Source organism: Coturnix japonica, chromosome 4 (genome assembly GCF_054131305.1).
Source record: "Coturnix japonica strain WE chromosome 4, WE-NBRP24, whole genome shotgun sequence".
Taxonomy (NCBI): Eukaryota; Metazoa; Chordata; class Aves; order Galliformes; family Phasianidae; genus Coturnix; species Coturnix japonica.
In genome coordinates, this window is record NC_140666.1 from 54,729,521 (window position 1) to 54,748,296 (window position 18,776).

The window sequence follows — 18,776 nt, forward strand, 5'->3', positions numbered from 1 at the left end:
TCACAGGATGTGTAATAAAGGAATTTCATAAACTTGATGGTTTACTGCTCTGTTGGGCAGGGCTTCAAGCAACCTACAAAGATCCCTAGGGTTAACACTGATGATGTTAACTGACCTGTACTGAATTTGGACAGTGCTTTAATCCTACGAGTATAATTAGTGAGGGCCCCCTGTCCCCAGATCTCCTAACTTTGAAGATGCCAAAAATCCTGCTCCTTTGCTTGTCTTTTCTGGCCTGGCTTGTCTGCCACACTGGATCAGCTCTGGGTCTTGGTAGTGTGGCTAGTAATTCCTTTGCTGAGTTCTTCCTCTTCTGACCAACAAAAGCAGATGAGCAACTTCTGTATCTAGCAATTAAAATCACTCACTGTTGTCAGTATTAGCAACCAGAATAAAACACTGGAAACATTCTGCAGATGCATTAAGGAAGGCATCTCATCAAGAACAGGCAAGTTCCACTTGTAGGGTATAGAAAGTTTGAGAAACATCAGGATCCTGAAAATGAAGGCAGAGAGACTATGAAGTTTGTGAGATCAGATGGTTTATATATAGTCTAGCAATAAGACACAGTCATTAATTCCTGACAGGAAAAAGATCTTTACTTTGACTTATGGGTCATTTCTTTTTTTTTCTTTTTTTTTCTTTTTTTTTTTTTTTTAATGCAACTGAAGAGATACACGTGAACTTTTCTATATTAATAGGACTTGAGAATGCCATTTGTGAGAATAAGCAGGTTTTGGAGACGGTTTTTGGCAGTGTTCATACTAAGACTGTTACGAACCTGCACAAAAAGCTTAGGACATTTATTAAAAACAATACAATCTGGAAAGTTTTAAAATGGAATTTCATTCCGTCAGATATTTAAGTACAACAATAGACTAGTGTGAACATAAAGTACTATTCAGTCTGAAGTCCAGAATTCAATTTCGTGGCAAATGCTGTGATAGGGGCTGTTCATACGAAGCAGGAAGTGGACACATTCAAAGGCGGTGGACAGAAGCTGGCTTTTCTCAGCAATCGCTTGTTCAGGACAACACAGCAAAAAATACTTCTTAGTTCACTTAGGTAGCTGTATGGCATGATACTAGGAAATGGAATTTCCCTAAGCCATCTTCTGTTTGTTATTAGCATATTGTTCCATGGAACAATGCAGGAAAAAAGCTTGAGGACAATTCAGAAGTGCAGCAGTCTTAGAGTCAGGGGCTCGATGGTAGCTGGTCTGCAGACAGGCAGGGCCTTCAAAGCACACAGCAAATGCATGGGTCACATTTTAGTTGCATCTGTTTTTAGATCCTGGTAAACAGATTTGTGGGCTCATTCTTGTCCCACAGAGTAGCAGCCAGAAGATTCGGACACAGAGAAGAGGGTCTGTATGCTGCGGAGAAACCAGTCTTTGTCCATTTGACTGATTACTTCCTGAACAAGCTGCTGTGTCACATGATTGAGTCCATTCCTTTCTGGTTGTCGGCCAAACCAATTTCAAGTCCTAGACTACTCCAAGCTTGCCAGCACTTGATACATCAACACGTGCCAAGGTATCAGCTGTTTAGAGGGTAACCACAGAGCAGAATGTGTCAGAGGAATAGCCTTTCACGCAGCCCACAAAACTTAAAACCACCACAGGTTTCAGATGCCTGTTTTGGAAGCAATCCAGTCTCGATAAGCAGTCACTCGCATGTACACTCCTGGTTTATCTGCCTTGCCACATTCATCACCCCAGCTCACTATTCCCACGAGATACCAGATTCCTCTGGAGTTTGCGTGCACCAGTGGCCCACCAGAGTCACCCTAAGGAGAAAAGCATCAGCAGACAGGAACAAAAAGCAAACAATATTCACTTCACTAATGCAGGGAGCATCATATTGTTATGCTACAATGGACAGAGTCTTTTCTCTAGATCACAGCTATGAGTTTACCTCTGCACCATTCATGGAGAGGATAGAGGCTGACAGCCTGTATGTAATACAGTCTCTCCTATTCTAGAACATTACATCTGCATTCTCTCAAAAGTATGCTATAAAAAAAAAACGAACAATAAGCACGTAAGTACAGATCACAACCTAGAAGCAATGAAGCTCTCAATTTACATCTCTTATGATGTTGAACCCCATAAACAAAAGTTATACCATGGGAAAATATTAATTATTTCTTATTTCTAGGAAAAGTCACTTACTATCTCACCTATTTCTTCTTACTTAAGATGAGACTTACCTGGCAAGCATCCACCCGTCCCTCTAAGTATCCAGCACACAACATCCCTGGTGTTATTGCTCCAGCATACACTTGTGGTCTATTACAAACAGCGGTGCTAATAATTTTTACTTCTGCTTGTCGAAGCTGATTAACACCAGGGCCTAGAAGGAAAAGTAGTATTCAGCTTTGTAGAGTACACAATCTAAGATACGCAAGGATTAGGAGTAGCCAGGCCTTCCTACAGCATTCCTGCCATTGCCTGAAAAATGTCTAAAGAAACTTATTTTCACCTGCTATCCCAAACACAACTGCTCCCCTCTTTCACACCCAATAGATGCTCTTTAATGTAATAGGCAAAAGGATTTTTGTACATTTCAATGTTCAATTCAACCATTGGCTACACTGTGTATCTTTGATGCCACTGGAAAGATCCATTTGATTAAATGCGAAGCGACTTCAGACCACTACTGTACATCTCAAGAGTCTATCATGAAATATAGCTTATAGCTCAAATTGCTCTCCTACTAATAGAATTAGTGTCATCATCTCTAATCTCAGTGACACTGGCCAACTTGCATGAAGCTCATTTGAGCCATTTGATGAACTGAAGCCTGAATTAGGATAAAAGAGAGATTAACTGATGAAAATTTATGATAGATCTGTGACAGACATAACAGAAAGGTTTGTCTTAGATCAGGTCAGATAACTTGGCCAGTGAAAATGGACAACAGAATACATTTGACCACTTCAATGCATGCAGCAACAAAAAAGCTGTTCTTAATTCTATAGTCATCCTGCAAGAGTTTTTCCCACATTCCAAGCTACTGATCAAAACAACTCCAACCAACTAAGTCCACCAGTGCAAAATAAATAAAAATCATAAAATCAAACAGCAGTCTTCTTAGGCGTGTGAGGGGCAAGGAAGGCTCCACAAGGAATAAGGAGACACTCACCATCATTCCTCAAAGCTCCCCAACCTGTGACAAAACAGGAAGTATTATCCCTTAATATGTAAGATGCTTCAGGAAGACAGATACTGTGCACATCACTTGTGAACTCAATAGGGGAGGCAAGTTCCACAAGAGCTATATCATACTCATGATCAGGGATGAGGGCATTGTATTTTTCGTGAATGATAATTCTTCGGACATATCTTCTCTGTTTTGGAGGTCTCAACAGAATTCCAAAGCTGGCAGTCCATCTCCGAGGATCTCTTCCTCTGAAAAACATTGGCAAATATGTCATAAGCACACAAAAAAGATTTCCACAGAAACACAGCTTTCTGTTTAAGAAAAATGCCACATGGTCAGGTTTGTCTACAGAACAGACAAGAGCCAAACTTCATTGTCTTCCAGCAGATAAAGACATCAGTGGTTCATGAAAAATCAGAATAGATTTATCTGAGCACCACCCTTAAGTTGTAGGGCCTACAGGATTGGAAAGGTACTGATAACTTACGCTTTAAAGCAATGGGCTGCAGTCACTAGCCATGTGTTACTGATCACTGATGCACCACAGTAATGTGTCCCATCAAGCTGAATACTAGCCTGCCATGGCCATTCTCCATCCCGTGCACGCTGTCCATCGGTTATTCTTTCCACTCCTGAGAAGGAGAATGCCTCCTTCCGTATCCCACAGACTGTCAAAAAACAAACAAATAAATAAAACAAAACAAAACAACAAAAGGCAGCTCTGTTAGCTGATTGAAGAAACCCAGGGTCTGCCTGTTGGGAGGCCCATATGGCTGCTGGCACAGGCACAAAAGGGCAAAGCTGCCAAGACACAGCCTGCACATAAAGCAGAGCAAAGAAATCAGGTGCTGTGCTCACAAGGGTCTCAGGATAGATATGATGTAAATGAAGATTGGTAGAAACATTACTAGTTGTCAGACACACAAAGCAGCGTGAACTTCCACAACAATAGAAGGCTATATACCAGACTATTTATTTTCTCCAGTAAGTTTTTTCTGCTCCTTGAGAAAAGTCAGATCTAAACAAGAAACCACTTAAAATGAAAAGCTTGTGTGAAACATGCTGCATTCCCAAGACAGTGCTAGGCAGAAGTGCCACAGGTCTCTAGTTCTCAGAGACCCTTTGTAACTGGTACAGCTGGGAAGGTACTGATTCTGTTTCCATATTTACAGAGGAACTATAAGACCTCACTGGAGAGCATCAAATGGTAGAAAGACTTAGAACCTGACCCTCTCCAGAGCTACTCCACTGCCTTGCTCTCACAGTGGACAGCTTTCCTCTCTCCCATTCTCTGGTCTTTCCTTGAAGACTGCAAGCTTTAAGCTCCCAGCTCTTATAGACATCTATTGACAAAATTTTGCAGGTGAGAGAGGGCAGAATGGAAGATATTTTGGAAGGAATAACACAGCTGTTAAACATGGTGCCAGGTCACCAGATAGCTCACTTCCACTTTTGTGTTTGGCACAGCTGTGCAGTACCTCTCACCCTCCTGCAAGGCCCAAACACAAGTAATCAGCAAGAAGACAAACTTTGTGCAGTGTACAACACAACAACCCTTCTCTTGCAAACAATTACTGTTAGCAGCAAGAGAAGAAAGGAATGATGAATTAATTCATGACCAGTCTAAGAGCTATTTTACCAGCAAAATACTCTGGAGTGTCGTTAGCTGCTATACCTGTAGACACAATGGCTTACCAGTTAGGGCAGAGGCAGGAATGAATGCATATGCAATGAAACAAAGTTCTAAACAAGGGCTTTGCAGGCAGCAGATTGTCTTGTAGAAGAAAAGATCTGGCATGACCATTTTTGGAGAAAGCTAAGGCTTTCTTTAGGGCTACATGTAAGGAATGTTTGGAAGACACAACTTGGACAACATTTTAATGCTCTGATTTTTCAGTCTTGCTAGTTTTACTGGGTAACAGCCTGAGATTTTCAGCTCACAACAACTTCAGTCCTCATGCAAAGCTTACTGACAGCAATTCATTTACTTACCATAGCCAAAACTAAAGCCCACCACCATCTAGTTGGAATACTAAGCTGTAAACACTGCAGAGCAAGCAAAACTCCAAAAAGAAGGGAAAAAAGAGCTAAAATGTTCTCTGGTTCATGAATTACCTATTGTTCTGGTAGCTTAAAGTTATTTTTCAACTTGCATCTCAAGCATAAAAATCTTATAAACACTGAACTGATTGCACTAAGCCCCTTGATGATTTCTATAAAACGTGTACTTACAGTTGTTTAAAAGGTTATCTCCATTCTCCTTATTTAATTCTGAAATGCAAAACAAAGAATACAGTGTGGATATTTTACATTGCTATGTGTAATCTATATGAGATCTAAGACAGACTCTCTGTATCCAGCAAACAAGTGAAATTACTTGTGTTGCTGCTTGTAGTAACAGTATGGCAAAAAGTGTTATTTGCTTTACTGAATAAGTTCTGTTATGCTTCTGCTCCTCACTCAAAGTGCAAGGCCAAGGGATGCACTTTCTTGCCTTAACTCAAAGCTAAAAGGAAAAAAAAAAAAAAAGAAAGAAAACAGAAAAAAGCAGTAGTTGACAAATAGGCTCAAATAACATCTGCATGTGCTGGAGCCTATGCTGTACTAAAGCCTATACGCACATGTTCACATTCATTATGGCAAGATGGTCACAGATCCTCAGTTCTGGGCTTTACTGATGCTAAACTGTATTGTTATTGATTTCTTCACTACAAAATCTCCTGTTGACAGATTCTGGTGATAAACAATGACAAACTCTTGTGAGAGGATTACTGTACAGGGAATGTTTGGTTATTAATGCTTGCTACAGCAATCTGTCAAATATGCAAAGGAAATGACAGATGATGGAGAAGGGAACCATCTCAGCCTTGCGTTTTTTAAATAGCTTAAGGATTGAGCACATTTAAGAACCTGGTGATACAGCTTCCTCTCCAATTCACTGTGTGCTTTAGCAAAGTAATCTGTGAACCTGGGTTGCAAAATTGGATCTTTTTTTACATTGGCCTGTGGTATCAAAGCCAGGTCACACACAGGGAACTTCCGATGCACAGAGCAGAATTCACTCGTGCATGTAAACTGGGTATCAGTGTGCTTTAGCTCTCTTAATGCTACTACTTCTTTCAGTTTCCTGGGCTGTCAGCCACAAAGGCAATAGGGCTTGCCCACACCACAGGCCTGAGAAAGGAAGAAAAGAAAACAGAAATTGCACATATTTGCACAGTGAAGTGAAACTCATTACATTGAAATAGCAAAGTATGAGGAACAAATTCCAAGCTATAAACACAAGCCTACGCCACTTGCCTGTGAGTTTAATGGTAGACTGGTCAACATTCAAGAACGTTGAGCTTGTTTCAAGCCTTCTACGTAACACACTGTTGACGTGACTCCAACTTGTTGCCTTACTGTCAGCTGAGGGAAATTTAAATACCAGAGCAACAGATGCAAGCACTCCACCAGGATCTGGGCTGCAAACCAACATAAACAAAGCAGTGTCATCTCTTTGCCCACTAAGCCTCTGTGTCCTGCTTTGTGATGTCTGCTTTCCTTATATGAGAACAGGTCTGGTCTGCAGTGATGTGCCGAATGAATAGCATAGCTGTGCACAAGCAAGGTAAGATGACATATGTCAGCAGGCAGCAAAAGGCCTGGTTCATACTGTAACAGTGATCAGGGAGAATCTTCTGGGAGGAGAGGAAGGATCACTCCCTTTAGTGTCTATGCAGTTTAGTCTAGACCTACAGAAATTAGAAAGGTCTTCTGGTATTCTTTACATTTAAGTTACTTGTCAGTTTATCAGAAAGTTCCTTTGGATCCAGAGAAAAAAATCTCAGTAGTTTGTGTTATCAGAGCAAGGCGTGATCACTTAATATCAGCAAAAAAATATTAATCCCAACAGTCTAAAGGAAAACCAACAGAAACCTGAAGGCAAAGACAGCAGAGATGCAGATAACCTGACTCAGTGCTCAGCTGCAAGAGATAAGGTGTCTCTAGTGAAAGTTTAGAGGCAGTACACTGTTTGGTCAGCCTAAAATGTAAAGACGCTGCTTTAAGTCTAGGTCCTAAATTTTATAGTTTCAGTTAAAACGGAGTATAGGAGATTTACAGAAGAAACCACCAGTGGAAAAAAAATGTTGAGCACCTTAAAGAAATAACCATGTAGACACAGGTCAAAGCAAGAGAGGCTTTCTACATGATCCACTATTGATAGGACAAGGAGGAACAGTTTTGAAAAAATGAAGGGAGACTTGGGCTAGATGACAAAAGGAAATTCTTTACACAGAGGATGTTGAGGCAGTGGAACACATTGCCCAGAGAAGATGTGGATGTCCCATCCCAGAGATGTTCCAGGCCAAGTCAGATGGCGCAATGGACAGCCTGATCCAGTGAGTGGCAGTTCTGCCCACAGTCGGGGGCTGGGACTGAGTGGTCTTTAAGGTACCTTCTAATGCAAGCCTTTCTATGATTCTAAGAGAGTCTCAAAGTGCTGTGGAAAAGGACATTTTCAGGAAGCATGGCATTCTTTGCTGTCCAGGGAAAAATATTCCTCAGCAGATATGGGCCTTACAGAAATGTTACTACTCCAAACCCAAATCATGTGACAGAGGGAAGTGATGGTTCTTACCACTGACAGAAATACAAAAGTACTGCATGGAGAGGGGAGACTTATAAGTTCTCACAACCTCCATATTCTTGTGTCACACTTGCTTCCTTTCCTGTCTCTGCAGATATCTCAGACTGGAATTTATTCCTTCATATCTTTGCAGAGCGGGTGGACAATAGTCACCTCCTGCTGTACACCACGCAGGGGGGTAAACACCAGCTTGAGTTTCTACAGAAAACATGATGAGGAATAAAATGCTGACTGGATCGCTCAAGCTTAACTAGAAGTGAAGGCTGGGATTCATTTACTGCATCACATCTACAAAGAACTGGTGTTCAGGTAATCAATATGCATAAATATAGGGCCTATTTTCTCTTCCTTGCTCATTTCTGAAGTAGCCTAAGCCCTCACAAATACTGAGAATTCAGAAGGAAAGTGACAACAAGCCAAGACTTAAGATACCCAGCAGGCATGATCCAAGCATAAGCAACCATGTACATTCCCTGTGGTCAAGGAGTAGGAAGAAATTATATTTATCACATTTCTGCTTGTTCCTGACCTTCACGTTACTTACCTTAGACTGACAACATGAGATCTAATGTACTTGCGTCTCAGAAAGGACCCCTTAAATACTCTAGCCATCTGTTAAAGGAAAAGAGTATATCAAAATACACCCGTAATACATGCATCCTCTCAAACCGAAACAGTCTTGGGAACACCTAAAACATAAAAGCTGCCTTTAGAGCCCCATCTCTACACCAGAGCTACTGCTGAATTTCCATTGGAGATTGCAGAATCAAAATAAACAGTTGAGTTAGCAAATTCTGCTCTCTGTTCTGCTCTCCAGGCACCTTTTCAACTACAGGGTTGCTGGAACAGACAGCATGCACGCTTACTATCCTGCTTGCACAAAGCAAGGTCTCTTTATCACTACAGTAACATTTAAAAGACAAAGTTGACAGGTTTGCAGTGGAGCGGGGAAGAATTGCTTATATAATTCCTCCTTCCTGACTGCAGAGACAGCAACAAGGAATTTAACACTCCCTGTTGAAAGCTAGAGTCAGAAGATGACTGGGGAGGACATAAAGATGACTGGAAGATGACTAAGAGGCATAGAAGACTGAGTCAGATTCTTTTCAGTGATGTCCAGTGACAGGACAATAGGCAATGGAGATGAACTGACTGATTATGTGATTCTACAATCTAGGGTGAAGTTATCCTGAACCAAATCATATAACAGCTCCCAGAAATACATGCAGTCAAAACTTTCTAATTTAAACAAGTTAAGAAGACTTCCTCTGCTAATTTGTCCATATAAGCCTTTCTTACTGTACTTTGTGCATCTTAGAAGTAATTTATTTCTCTTTTCTATACCACCCTAGCTTTCTGGTATCTTTGCTGAAAGGAAAAGAATGCCAAGCAACAGTACTGCTGCCAGTATGCATGTGCAGGGCAAACAATGTCTTTCAGCTCTAGATTTATACCCTATGTGGACCCAACTGGAACACTGCATCACAGAGTTTAAACTGTTCCTCTGCTGGGCAGTTCAGCTTTTAGTTACTGATTTCCGTAGTATAACCCCAATTTAATGGGGAAGACCTACAATTTTAGTTCCCAGCTCTTTAAGTTCAATAAGTAATAGCACAGGACTGCTAGGGTACAATCCACATCACCAGCCAGCAAAGAACATCCTCCACCAGTCGAGTGCTATTCCTGCACTGATTATGCCCATGACTGCTTCCAAATCCTTTTTGATTTGGTGTGAGGTTGCACAGGATCATTCACTGCTCTCTGTGCAAGTCCTGTGCAACTATGGCAAAATCATTAAGCTCCTAATAGTAGTTCAGCATCTAACTCCTGATTATTTCTAAGAGAACTAAACATTTAATACTGATGAGCTCAGCCTTGATCACACTGTGCTGTTTTCCCCATCCACCCTAAGCAGCAAAACCACCACCAAGCTTCCTCTAAATGATTTGGAAAGATAAGTACCATAGAAAAATTACAAAGCATGCGGACACCATGATTGACAGCCATATGCATGACAGACTTTCAATAGAGTTCTTCCACCCTAGTAATCTCCTCTATTTCCCAAGTATTTAACATTTAACCTTGTCATTGGCAGTTACTCTATTGGCAGTAGCAGACTGGGTAGTCTCTATTACACCACTAAGCAAAGGTGAATAGCAGAGCCAGAGAATAGACTCTACTTACTCCAACGTTTAACTGTCCTAGCTTTTGCCCTTGGAATAGCCTAATATAGTCTATATAATCTAAGTACATGAGCATGAAGCATAGTCATCCCTCACTTATTTCCAACCACACAACTGTAGGAAATTCTTCACCATAGGCCAGGTAGAGATAGAGAAACAACTTAGTTTACCATGGTTTCAATCTCTTGGCTCAGGTATCTGAACTCCTCCGTTGTTTGCCTTCCATACTGAAGGTCATATGGAACATTGGTGATAAGGAAAGTTGCATTGTAGTATCGGTCCTGATCTACATAAGAGAGGAAGAGGTAAAGTTGCTTCACTCCTTCAGTACAAATCAGACATGCATAGTTCTGTGCAGATCACGGCACAAGGCTCCTAGGCTCTGATTGTGACACTATCAGTTGTGGCCAAACTCTGGACAGCACAGTGAGGCAAGGGGGATCTGGGACATCTTGTCTCACCACACAGCTGAAGACTTATTTCCACCCTTACAACCATCCCAAGCAGTTCTAAATTACATTTGCTACAAATCTTCTCTGAGGACCATCAAACTAGATGCCTTCTGGTATGCCCCTGCCCCTCAGAGGCAAGTGGCCTTCCCAGAGCTTTTCACATTCATTGAGCAGCTGGGTTAAGGTTAAAATAGGTCCTTCAGGTGAATGGCTGATGGCCCTTACAATACAGAATTAGCAAAAAGCTATTTGAAAAAATAAGCTGCGGCTCTGCCACTACATTGTCTAGAGCCCTACGATTATCTATGGCCTTGCTGAATTTTGGTGAGCAAAGACAGCAATACAGCTAGTTCTGTCATGGCAGAAATTAGTTTCAAAACCCCTCACAGTAGTGGAAACAGAGTGGTATCACTCAGTTACTACTGAAATGGAGTCCTTGGCAATCAGGACTCCAGAAAACCCAAACCTCCATCCTTTCTCTTTCTGCAGTGTTGTGCCAGATGGTTTCTGCAAAAACCTTGTTCAAGACCAAGATTACTATGCATACATCACCTGAATGTTAAGACATACTTCTGGGCTTACACACAACACACAGTTATTATCTAACTATGGATAACAGTGGAGGTAGCAGGGCAAGACAAACTGAAGAATGGACAAACTTTAAATCCCCATTCAAGCAAGTGATATTTTAAGTAATCTTGCAGGATTTCCAATTAGTAAAGGACTTCAACAGGATCTAATAAGTTCCCATGCAGATTCTATACCCACAGTAGATTTCTTAACTAAATCACTGGGCAGGACTACAACAGCAAGTGAAACACAATAGATACTCAAGACAACAAAATGATGCACTTACAATGGCACAAAAAATAAGTAATCAAGCCAATTATGATGGCCAGACCAATTATTACTGATGCAACGATGAGGGCTATCTTCCATGGATTCACATTCCTCCCTCCTGAGTCCATCTGAGTCAATATCTGCATTGAAAAAGAAAATATGTAAAAATTCAACTCTGTTACAAACACAATAGCATGTCCTGTGCAAAACTGTACCTGGCCCAGCTTAACTCATCACAGACTCGCAGAAGCAGGTAGGTTGGAAACGCCCCTGAACGCTAGGACTCTGAAGTTCTCAAACAAACCCCCATTAGATCAGGTTTCCCCAGGCTTTATCAGGTTTTTAGTATTTCCAAGGACAGAGATCCCATAGCCTCTCAGAATCCTGGTTCAGTTTGTTATCACACTCCTCACAGCAAAAGCTTTTTACCTTATATTTAGTAAGAATCTCCTGTGTTCCATTTTGCCTTCATTACTTCACATCTGCCTCTGAGAAAAGCCACAAGTATAGTGCAGGTATCTCTAGTAGAGACTATTTCTCATCAACAAATATTACACAGATCTCGAGTGCATTTGGCTGCCCAGAGAGGTGCTTAAGCTGAACTTGACTGTAATAATTCACGACCGATGTGGTAACTTCTGCACTCTGGGGTATAAGAGATGCTACAAAGTACAGTTTTGTGTTATTTTGCATTGTTATGAGTAGTAACACGTATTGGTCTCCTACTGGGTTTGGGTTTTTTCTCACCAAAAGCATGCACATGTTGTAAGAGACAGTGTTGTGGCTCCTGCCAGACAATGTGACAGAGAGAAGAGAAATATCTACTAACGTTTCAACACACTGCAGCAAGACCCAGTCTGAGTTACACACTAAAAGTCAACAACAGACTTGTGAAAAAGTTTGGAACCTGACTCGCATGTGGATAAAGGAAGAATGAGCCTTTTCCTTCCATTTATTTCCTTTTATGCAGCATTAAGCCATAGAACACTAGGAAAACCGCAGTTTTGCAACTGTCCTCAGTAGTGTTGCTGTACCACAATGCAAAGCATTAACTGCAATTATTTCAGAACCCTAGTAATTCTACATTGTACTTGTTGTCAAACCATGCATTGAGTCTCTACATTGTGGCTGGCATTAGTACAAGTTGTTAGAAGAACATGTGGAATACCTCCTCAATATGACTGAAGTGAAACACAGAAATTGCAAGCTCTGAGGAGGAGGCACTTAGCTAACTAGTCACCATACTGTTTTATTACCATTAAACCAGGTTTGCATTTGCTGTGGGTCAGACACACTTGATGTTATATTCCCCCTTTTCAGGCCTTTTACACAGTCATTTCTGAACAGGACCTGAGAAGACAGGAGCAGTAATGAACAGACGGATGGAGAGATGGAGAGCTCACACGTTTTCTCACATTTTCTGGGGTGACAAGGCAGCACAGTGAAAGCAAAACAGAGTCAGCAGAGCAGGGTAACAGCAAAACTTGCCAGTGGCTTAAGATGTGTGCCCAAAGGACAGATCAGCAGCAAAGATAAAGACACAATGCACAAACCTATGACAGCAAATAATAGTGAAGTCAGGGGAGACTGAATGGAGTTCTACACTCTGTCTTAAAGGGTGAGAAAGTTGAGCAAAACTATGAGGAAGACAGGGCTAGAAACAAAAATCAGGAAAAGAAAAAAAAACAGTAGAGCCACAAAAGAAACTGAGATGTCTGCACACAGATGTGTTCAGCAAGGGAAGCAAGAAGAAGAGAAACTCACCCAAAAGTTTGGTTTTAGCTAGTGAGTGCTGGTATGTATCCCAGACTGTTTCTTAAGAAGGGAGGCAGGAAAGATTTTTATGCCCTCAAACAGGTGGTGTTCACTGCTAAGTTTTGCTGTAAAAGTTTTCTGCAAATCTACCTGTCTTCCCACTAGACGGGCTTAGTTCCTGTTGGATGGTCTGTGCAGAGCAGATTGTAGAGCATGAGAAAGCTGCCTCAAAGTCTGAGCCAATCAGAATTGCTTTCTATGGAATCTCCAAGTTGCAGGGGCACATAGCATTCAGTCCTATGAAAGTAGTTGAAAGGAAGCCCCTCAATATAATTCTGTATTCATACAGGTTATTAATTTGAATATGGACATACAAACTAAAGCAGAAACACCTCTTCAGATCCCAAACAGTTTCCTCTCTTTAGAAGGATGCTCTTATCTCCACCTTGCTAAAGAAAGAACTAGGACAAGAAAAATCATTTGTGGAGTGAAAATGCCGAGTCCCACCTCCTCCTGAAGTGTACAGATGACAGTATACATCCTTCAGCTGTGCTGCTCGAGTACAAGACCTAGGTAAGGAGCATCTATCTTTTCTGTTCACTTCAGCAGCAGACCTGCTAGTCACCAGTTGCACAGAGAAGCATTGGGAAGGAAAAGCTGTTCTGTTTAGAGCTTTATAAGAAATAATCTTCACACAGCACAGAAAAGATGGCCTTATTTGTCCCACAAGCAGCAAGCTTTGCAGAAAAGCTTGAATACAGGCAATGCTAAGCATGTACTGCTTGCATTGGAGCAGTGCATGCCAAGGCTGACTAAAACATTAGGAAGAGCCAGTTCTTGTTCAGATTATGTGCAGTCCGCACATTCAGCCAGTAATCACATATTACATCACCAACTAGCTCCTTCACTCCTCTAGCCTTTTTGCTATTATCTCATGAAGTGCAGGATTCTCATGCTTTACAAGAATAACCACCTGGCAGGGATTCCTGTGCCTTGGACTGCTGTCTCTGTAGTTAAATAGTTCAGTGGCAGGTGGACCCCTATGTTCAGGAACCAGACTTCTGCATGATCTTCTCTACGCTTCAGTCACCAACAAAACTTTGCTCCACCCAACTACACACCCTCAGCTAAAGAAACAGTGACTCCTCTGTCATGCTGAAGAATGCAGAAGCAGGGATGATCTGATCACCTTCACTTATATTTTCCTTATGACATTCATTCTCAGGAGAGAGATCCAAGAGAATTCAGGAAACACCAATACACTTACCCTCCAGCACAGCAGCCACTCTAGTGAGAACATGAAAATAATCTCAATTCCTCAAAAGTAATCCTTAAGAGATCTCCACTTGGAAGGCTGAGACCTCCCTGCTCTGAAAACTATCTCCTCACAGTCTATATCAAGAGGCTTTTGGTCTGTACTATACTAGCAAAAAGATTTAGAACAAAACTCTTATCTTAGTGAGACTATGAGTGAACATCAGATCTCCTCTAGCAGTCAGTGTTCATTTAAAACCCACTTAATTACCAAGAAGACCACAATGGTCCAATGACTGTAGCATCTGACAAGCTTATCATGGTTCATTTAGGTCTGGAAATGTGAACTATTATTCTCACACTTTACACATCTTGGCTCTGCACCAAAGAAAGCATTTTGATGACTAAAAGGTTATTACATATGAAAAAAAGCCATCCAAATGAACTTCAGAAATAACTTAATTCTATATCAACACAGTAAAGGTGTGTTTATAGATATATGACAAGCTCTGACAAAGGATATTTTAAAAATAAGTGAAATGTAGCAAGAAGTAAAGCTATATTAATAATTACTGACACATCAGAAACACTTATACTGAAATTTTACTGGAGTACAAGTCTGATCTTACTTGCAAAATCAATGAGATAATGGGTAGCATTTCAAGTTGCCATCTCTCCTAGCTGAACTACTGTGTTTTACCAAAAGCCTCAATAACATCAGTTCCAAAAAACTGATCTTTGTTAAATGAAAACAGTTCAGACAAAGAAAGAAAGTGAAACTGCCACCTGTGTCCTGGGAAGAGTACCCTACTGGGTAAGCAGGGAAGGTTGCCCTTTTAGGAATGTTTTTTTCTTATGTCTTAACCTAAGGCTTCATAGCACTTCTTACCTGTACTTGCCCTCAAATGGGTCTAACATTTTTTGCCTTTTTTTTTTTTCCTTTCTTTTTTTTTTTTTTTTTTTTTCCTTCTTAGCAACATTTATTTATTCAAAGTATTTTGCCAAGTTTGGCATAGAATAAATAATATCAGCTCTTCCATTTTGCCATCCAATCTGCTATTGTCTTCCTATAATAAGTTTAGCTCAATCCCTGCTCAGTGATGTTGCAGTACTCAGAAAATAATGTGGTCTGCAAACACGCTGATGAGGGTCTCTCCATACTTAAGTCATGCCCAGTTTTCCATTCTAGGATTCAGGCATAGTCCCACAATCACTCCAATCACACTTCATAGAAATGAAGCGCTTTCACAAGACAACTGAACAAACTTATCTGCTGGCTCAGTGAGTGAAACATTAAACTATATCCCTGAAGCATCTTTCTTTGGCAGGATGGTTAGAGGAGGTCTGATGTTCGCTCATAGTCTCACTAAGATAAAAGTTCTGTTCTGAAACTTTTAGCTAGCATAGTACAGACCAAAAGCCTCTTGATATGGACCGTGAGGAGATAGTTTTCAGGTCAGGGAGGTCTCAGCCTTCCAAGTGGAGTATATCAAGAGACCAGCAGCAAAAGCACATGGCCATGCAAACAATGCTAATTCCACTCCCACCTCTGCTATAAACAATCATATCAATCTAGTGCTTTTCTTCTACTTTGCCCCTTAACTGTCCAACTCTGCTAAGGTCTTGCTGCTTTTCAGAAGCTCTCTATAGCTAGTCAAAGACAACAGCTTGTCTTTACAAGATTCAACAGCAGCATTTAGCCTCTGGCATAGTCTAAGACAACACAAAATGCTGCTCATACAGTCTTCCCTGGTTATTTGATCAACTTTGCAATCAGCACAAAACACTTTTTTGCTCCTTTCTCTCATCCATTTTGTGTATAGCTTTTAGGAGATTGTAAGTCCTATAATTGTTGGGATAGACCCTGCCTACCATACTGGTACAACAATCTGTGGGACATAAAGCTAACAACTGAAATGAACTTGATTAATAACACATTTATCTGTAATTGATTGTCACAGCCAACATCTTGGCTGAGACTCCTGCTCTGTAACAAGTTTTAGGAGAATTAGGAAGGTAAATACATAAGGATTTCACAGCTTGCATGCAGGTATGAGACATCACTATAGCATAAGGGAAATTAAATACTTGGTCACTGAATACAATCAGTTTACAATACAGTTCTGCAACATCTAAATCATTTTATACTTTGGTCACAGATTACTACCTTATTCTATTAGTTCAACAGTTTCAGAATACAGCAGTAGGTCTCTGGTTTTCAGCTTTTGAAAAGAGCTCGGTCTGCCATTCCTCCCCTTTTCATGGTACCCCAGAAGTGAGATACTAGACAAGCAGTTACAGTATCCATGTTTTTTTCTGTCTGATTTTCATTCCAAGATAGGGTGGGTGAAATGGTGTGGTACAAGATTTGGTACACTTCCAAGAGGATTCTGCACATATTAACACTTCACTGACTGCAAAACGTCCACTAAAGTAAACAGAATCACAAGAAGCTACTTTTATGACTTCATCCCACTTACCATCTCATACCATGCTGTCAGCAATTGTGACTGCAACACGTTAACTGCAGCAGCAGCAAGAAGGGTAGATCAGAGTTACGGTGTAGTGAGAGGATTCTCACTTGCCCCCCCACAACACTCTGTGGCCATAGACCACCTTGCCTCATCACCTCACCACCTTGTAGGAGAGCCAAGGAGTTCTTGGAAAACAAACGCTTTTTGGGTGAGGAGAAAGGATGAAGTATAAGGATTACTGATGTAGAGAAGGCAGCCCAAATCAGAAGCTAACTCAGAACTAGAGCCATTCATTCTCCAATCCCCGCCTTAGTCAAAGTCCAGAAACTGCAAAAAAAAATACATATGCCATATAGCCATGCTGCTCAAACCACCAAGTAACAAGTCTGATGGCTGTATCACTCACCTTTGGGTACTAGTGAGAGGTCAGAAAGAGGGTCTTTTGTCTGGGAGATGTACCGTCCTGAACTCCACAACACACTGTGCAGCATCTCAGCATAGACTTGAGGCTTTATCGCTTGAATTAGGAAAGAAAGGAGTCATAGGCAAGTCAGAACAAACAAGTCCAGCAAGTCTCGGTGACAGAGGCTTACCCAGTAGCATGATTCCTCCCCTAAAACAATAACAGTACACTTCTTTCATCACACCTTTCATCCAGGAATCCCAAAGCCTTTTCAGAGCATTAACTACACGCCCTGCAACACCCCAAATCAGAAGAGACAAGAAAATTTTGCGAGGATACAAAGCTTATTTCCTTCTTTGGTATAATTAAAAAAACAAACCAGAAATTATAGTCAGGACCAGTACGAAAAGATTGCATGTGTTAGAGAGACAATCTTCAATCTGAGGTCGGATAAAGAACTGATTTGTGTTGAAGAAGGCTCAGTGGCATGTGCCTCGGCTGCCTTATAAGGTGCTGTTTGGTCAGATAAGAACTGGTGTGTAATTGTTACTATGAGGTCAAGTTTGTGATTCTACTCTAGTTTCTTAGATGTTGATTTTGATTGAGACCTCCTAGCCACAGACATGTTCATTCTGGAAAAAATCTTCTAGATTGCATGTGGTATTCATGTTTACATAGGCATTTCTACTTGTGCTAGTTATGGCAAGTTAATTGGGAAGTCAATTATCACAAGCACAAACTAACCCAAGGTAGCATTTCTCAATCTGTACTCAATTTTAACTTTACTAAACTTGCTCAAAAGCATATATGCCCACACAACCTTATGCACAGGTTTGTTCCAGAAAGCCAATTTAAAGGACAGAACATCAAACCAAGAGGCTTTTGTGTGTGGCAGATACTTTCTTTGCTTTGCTGCAATAAAGTTTTTAACATCTAGGAATTCTTGCCCTGCTCCTGAACAGCCTTCATTTGACTCCTCTGTAACTCAGGAGTCACCAGCTAAGAAACATACTGCTCTGAGTACTTCTTGTTTGGCTGGAGCTTTTGCTTCCACTTTACATGAAGTCCATAGACAAATAACTGGAGTACTGCCCTCCTGGGAAGGCCAGCTTCTTCTGTACTAAACAAAGCCTAATGACAGGCTTTAGCTTCTCATAATTTAGATTTAGTCAGGGTCTCCTCATAATTTATTATGAAATGCAATAAATACAGCTACTAATAATGTATCATGTTATTGTTTCTCAATACTTTAACCACAAGCTGCATTTCTATTCCATAATGGCAAACTTTTATCGAGTCAGTCTAGATATACGAGTGAAGTGTAGACAAAAGCCTAGCTAGAGGGTGAGAATTTCTGAGGATAAAGAATCAAATGTCATATGATTACCTGACCCAGGTGGTGTGAATACTTCAGGCAGTCCCAAACACTCAGAGACAGAGCCCTTTCTGATGGCCGTCATGGCGCAGATGGAAGAACGCATGACATGGAGGTGTCACAGAAATCTCTGAATGCTCTCACCTGCAGGCAAAACAACCCATTTGAAAAGATTTTTCAGGTCTAGTTTAATGTCAAGAATGAACCAAAACTGGTGAAGGATACAATAACCCTAGTTAATAGTCC

The 18,776-nt window shown here is 40.9% G+C and overlaps 1 protein-coding gene across 1 annotated transcript in view; it reads right to left on the bottom strand.

Moving 5' to 3' along the window:
• Nucleotides 1-826: 826 nt before the first annotated feature.
• The window catches only part of LOC107313521 (transmembrane protease serine 11E-like), a 35,784-nt gene continuing 17,834 nt past the window's right edge, over nucleotides 827-18,776 (bottom strand). The window contains exons 2-12 of the mRNA XM_032444518.2: nucleotides 18,543-18,674; nucleotides 17,159-17,269; nucleotides 11,286-11,409; nucleotides 10,148-10,263; nucleotides 8,339-8,406; nucleotides 6,465-6,628; nucleotides 5,397-5,435; nucleotides 3,652-3,832; nucleotides 3,147-3,412; nucleotides 2,212-2,354; nucleotides 827-1,788 (exon numbers count right to left, since the gene is read on the bottom strand). Coding sequence (XP_032300409.1) covers nucleotides 1,627-1,788; nucleotides 2,212-2,354; nucleotides 3,147-3,412; nucleotides 3,652-3,832; nucleotides 5,397-5,435; nucleotides 6,465-6,628; nucleotides 8,339-8,406; nucleotides 10,148-10,263; nucleotides 11,286-11,397 — 1,251 coding nt within the window. The 5' untranslated portion in view covers nucleotides 11,398-11,409; nucleotides 17,159-17,269; nucleotides 18,543-18,674 and the 3' untranslated portion in view covers nucleotides 827-1,626. The remainder of the gene's footprint in view (nucleotides 1,789-2,211; nucleotides 2,355-3,146; nucleotides 3,413-3,651; nucleotides 3,833-5,396; nucleotides 5,436-6,464; nucleotides 6,629-8,338; nucleotides 8,407-10,147; nucleotides 10,264-11,285; nucleotides 11,410-17,158; nucleotides 17,270-18,542; nucleotides 18,675-18,776) is intronic.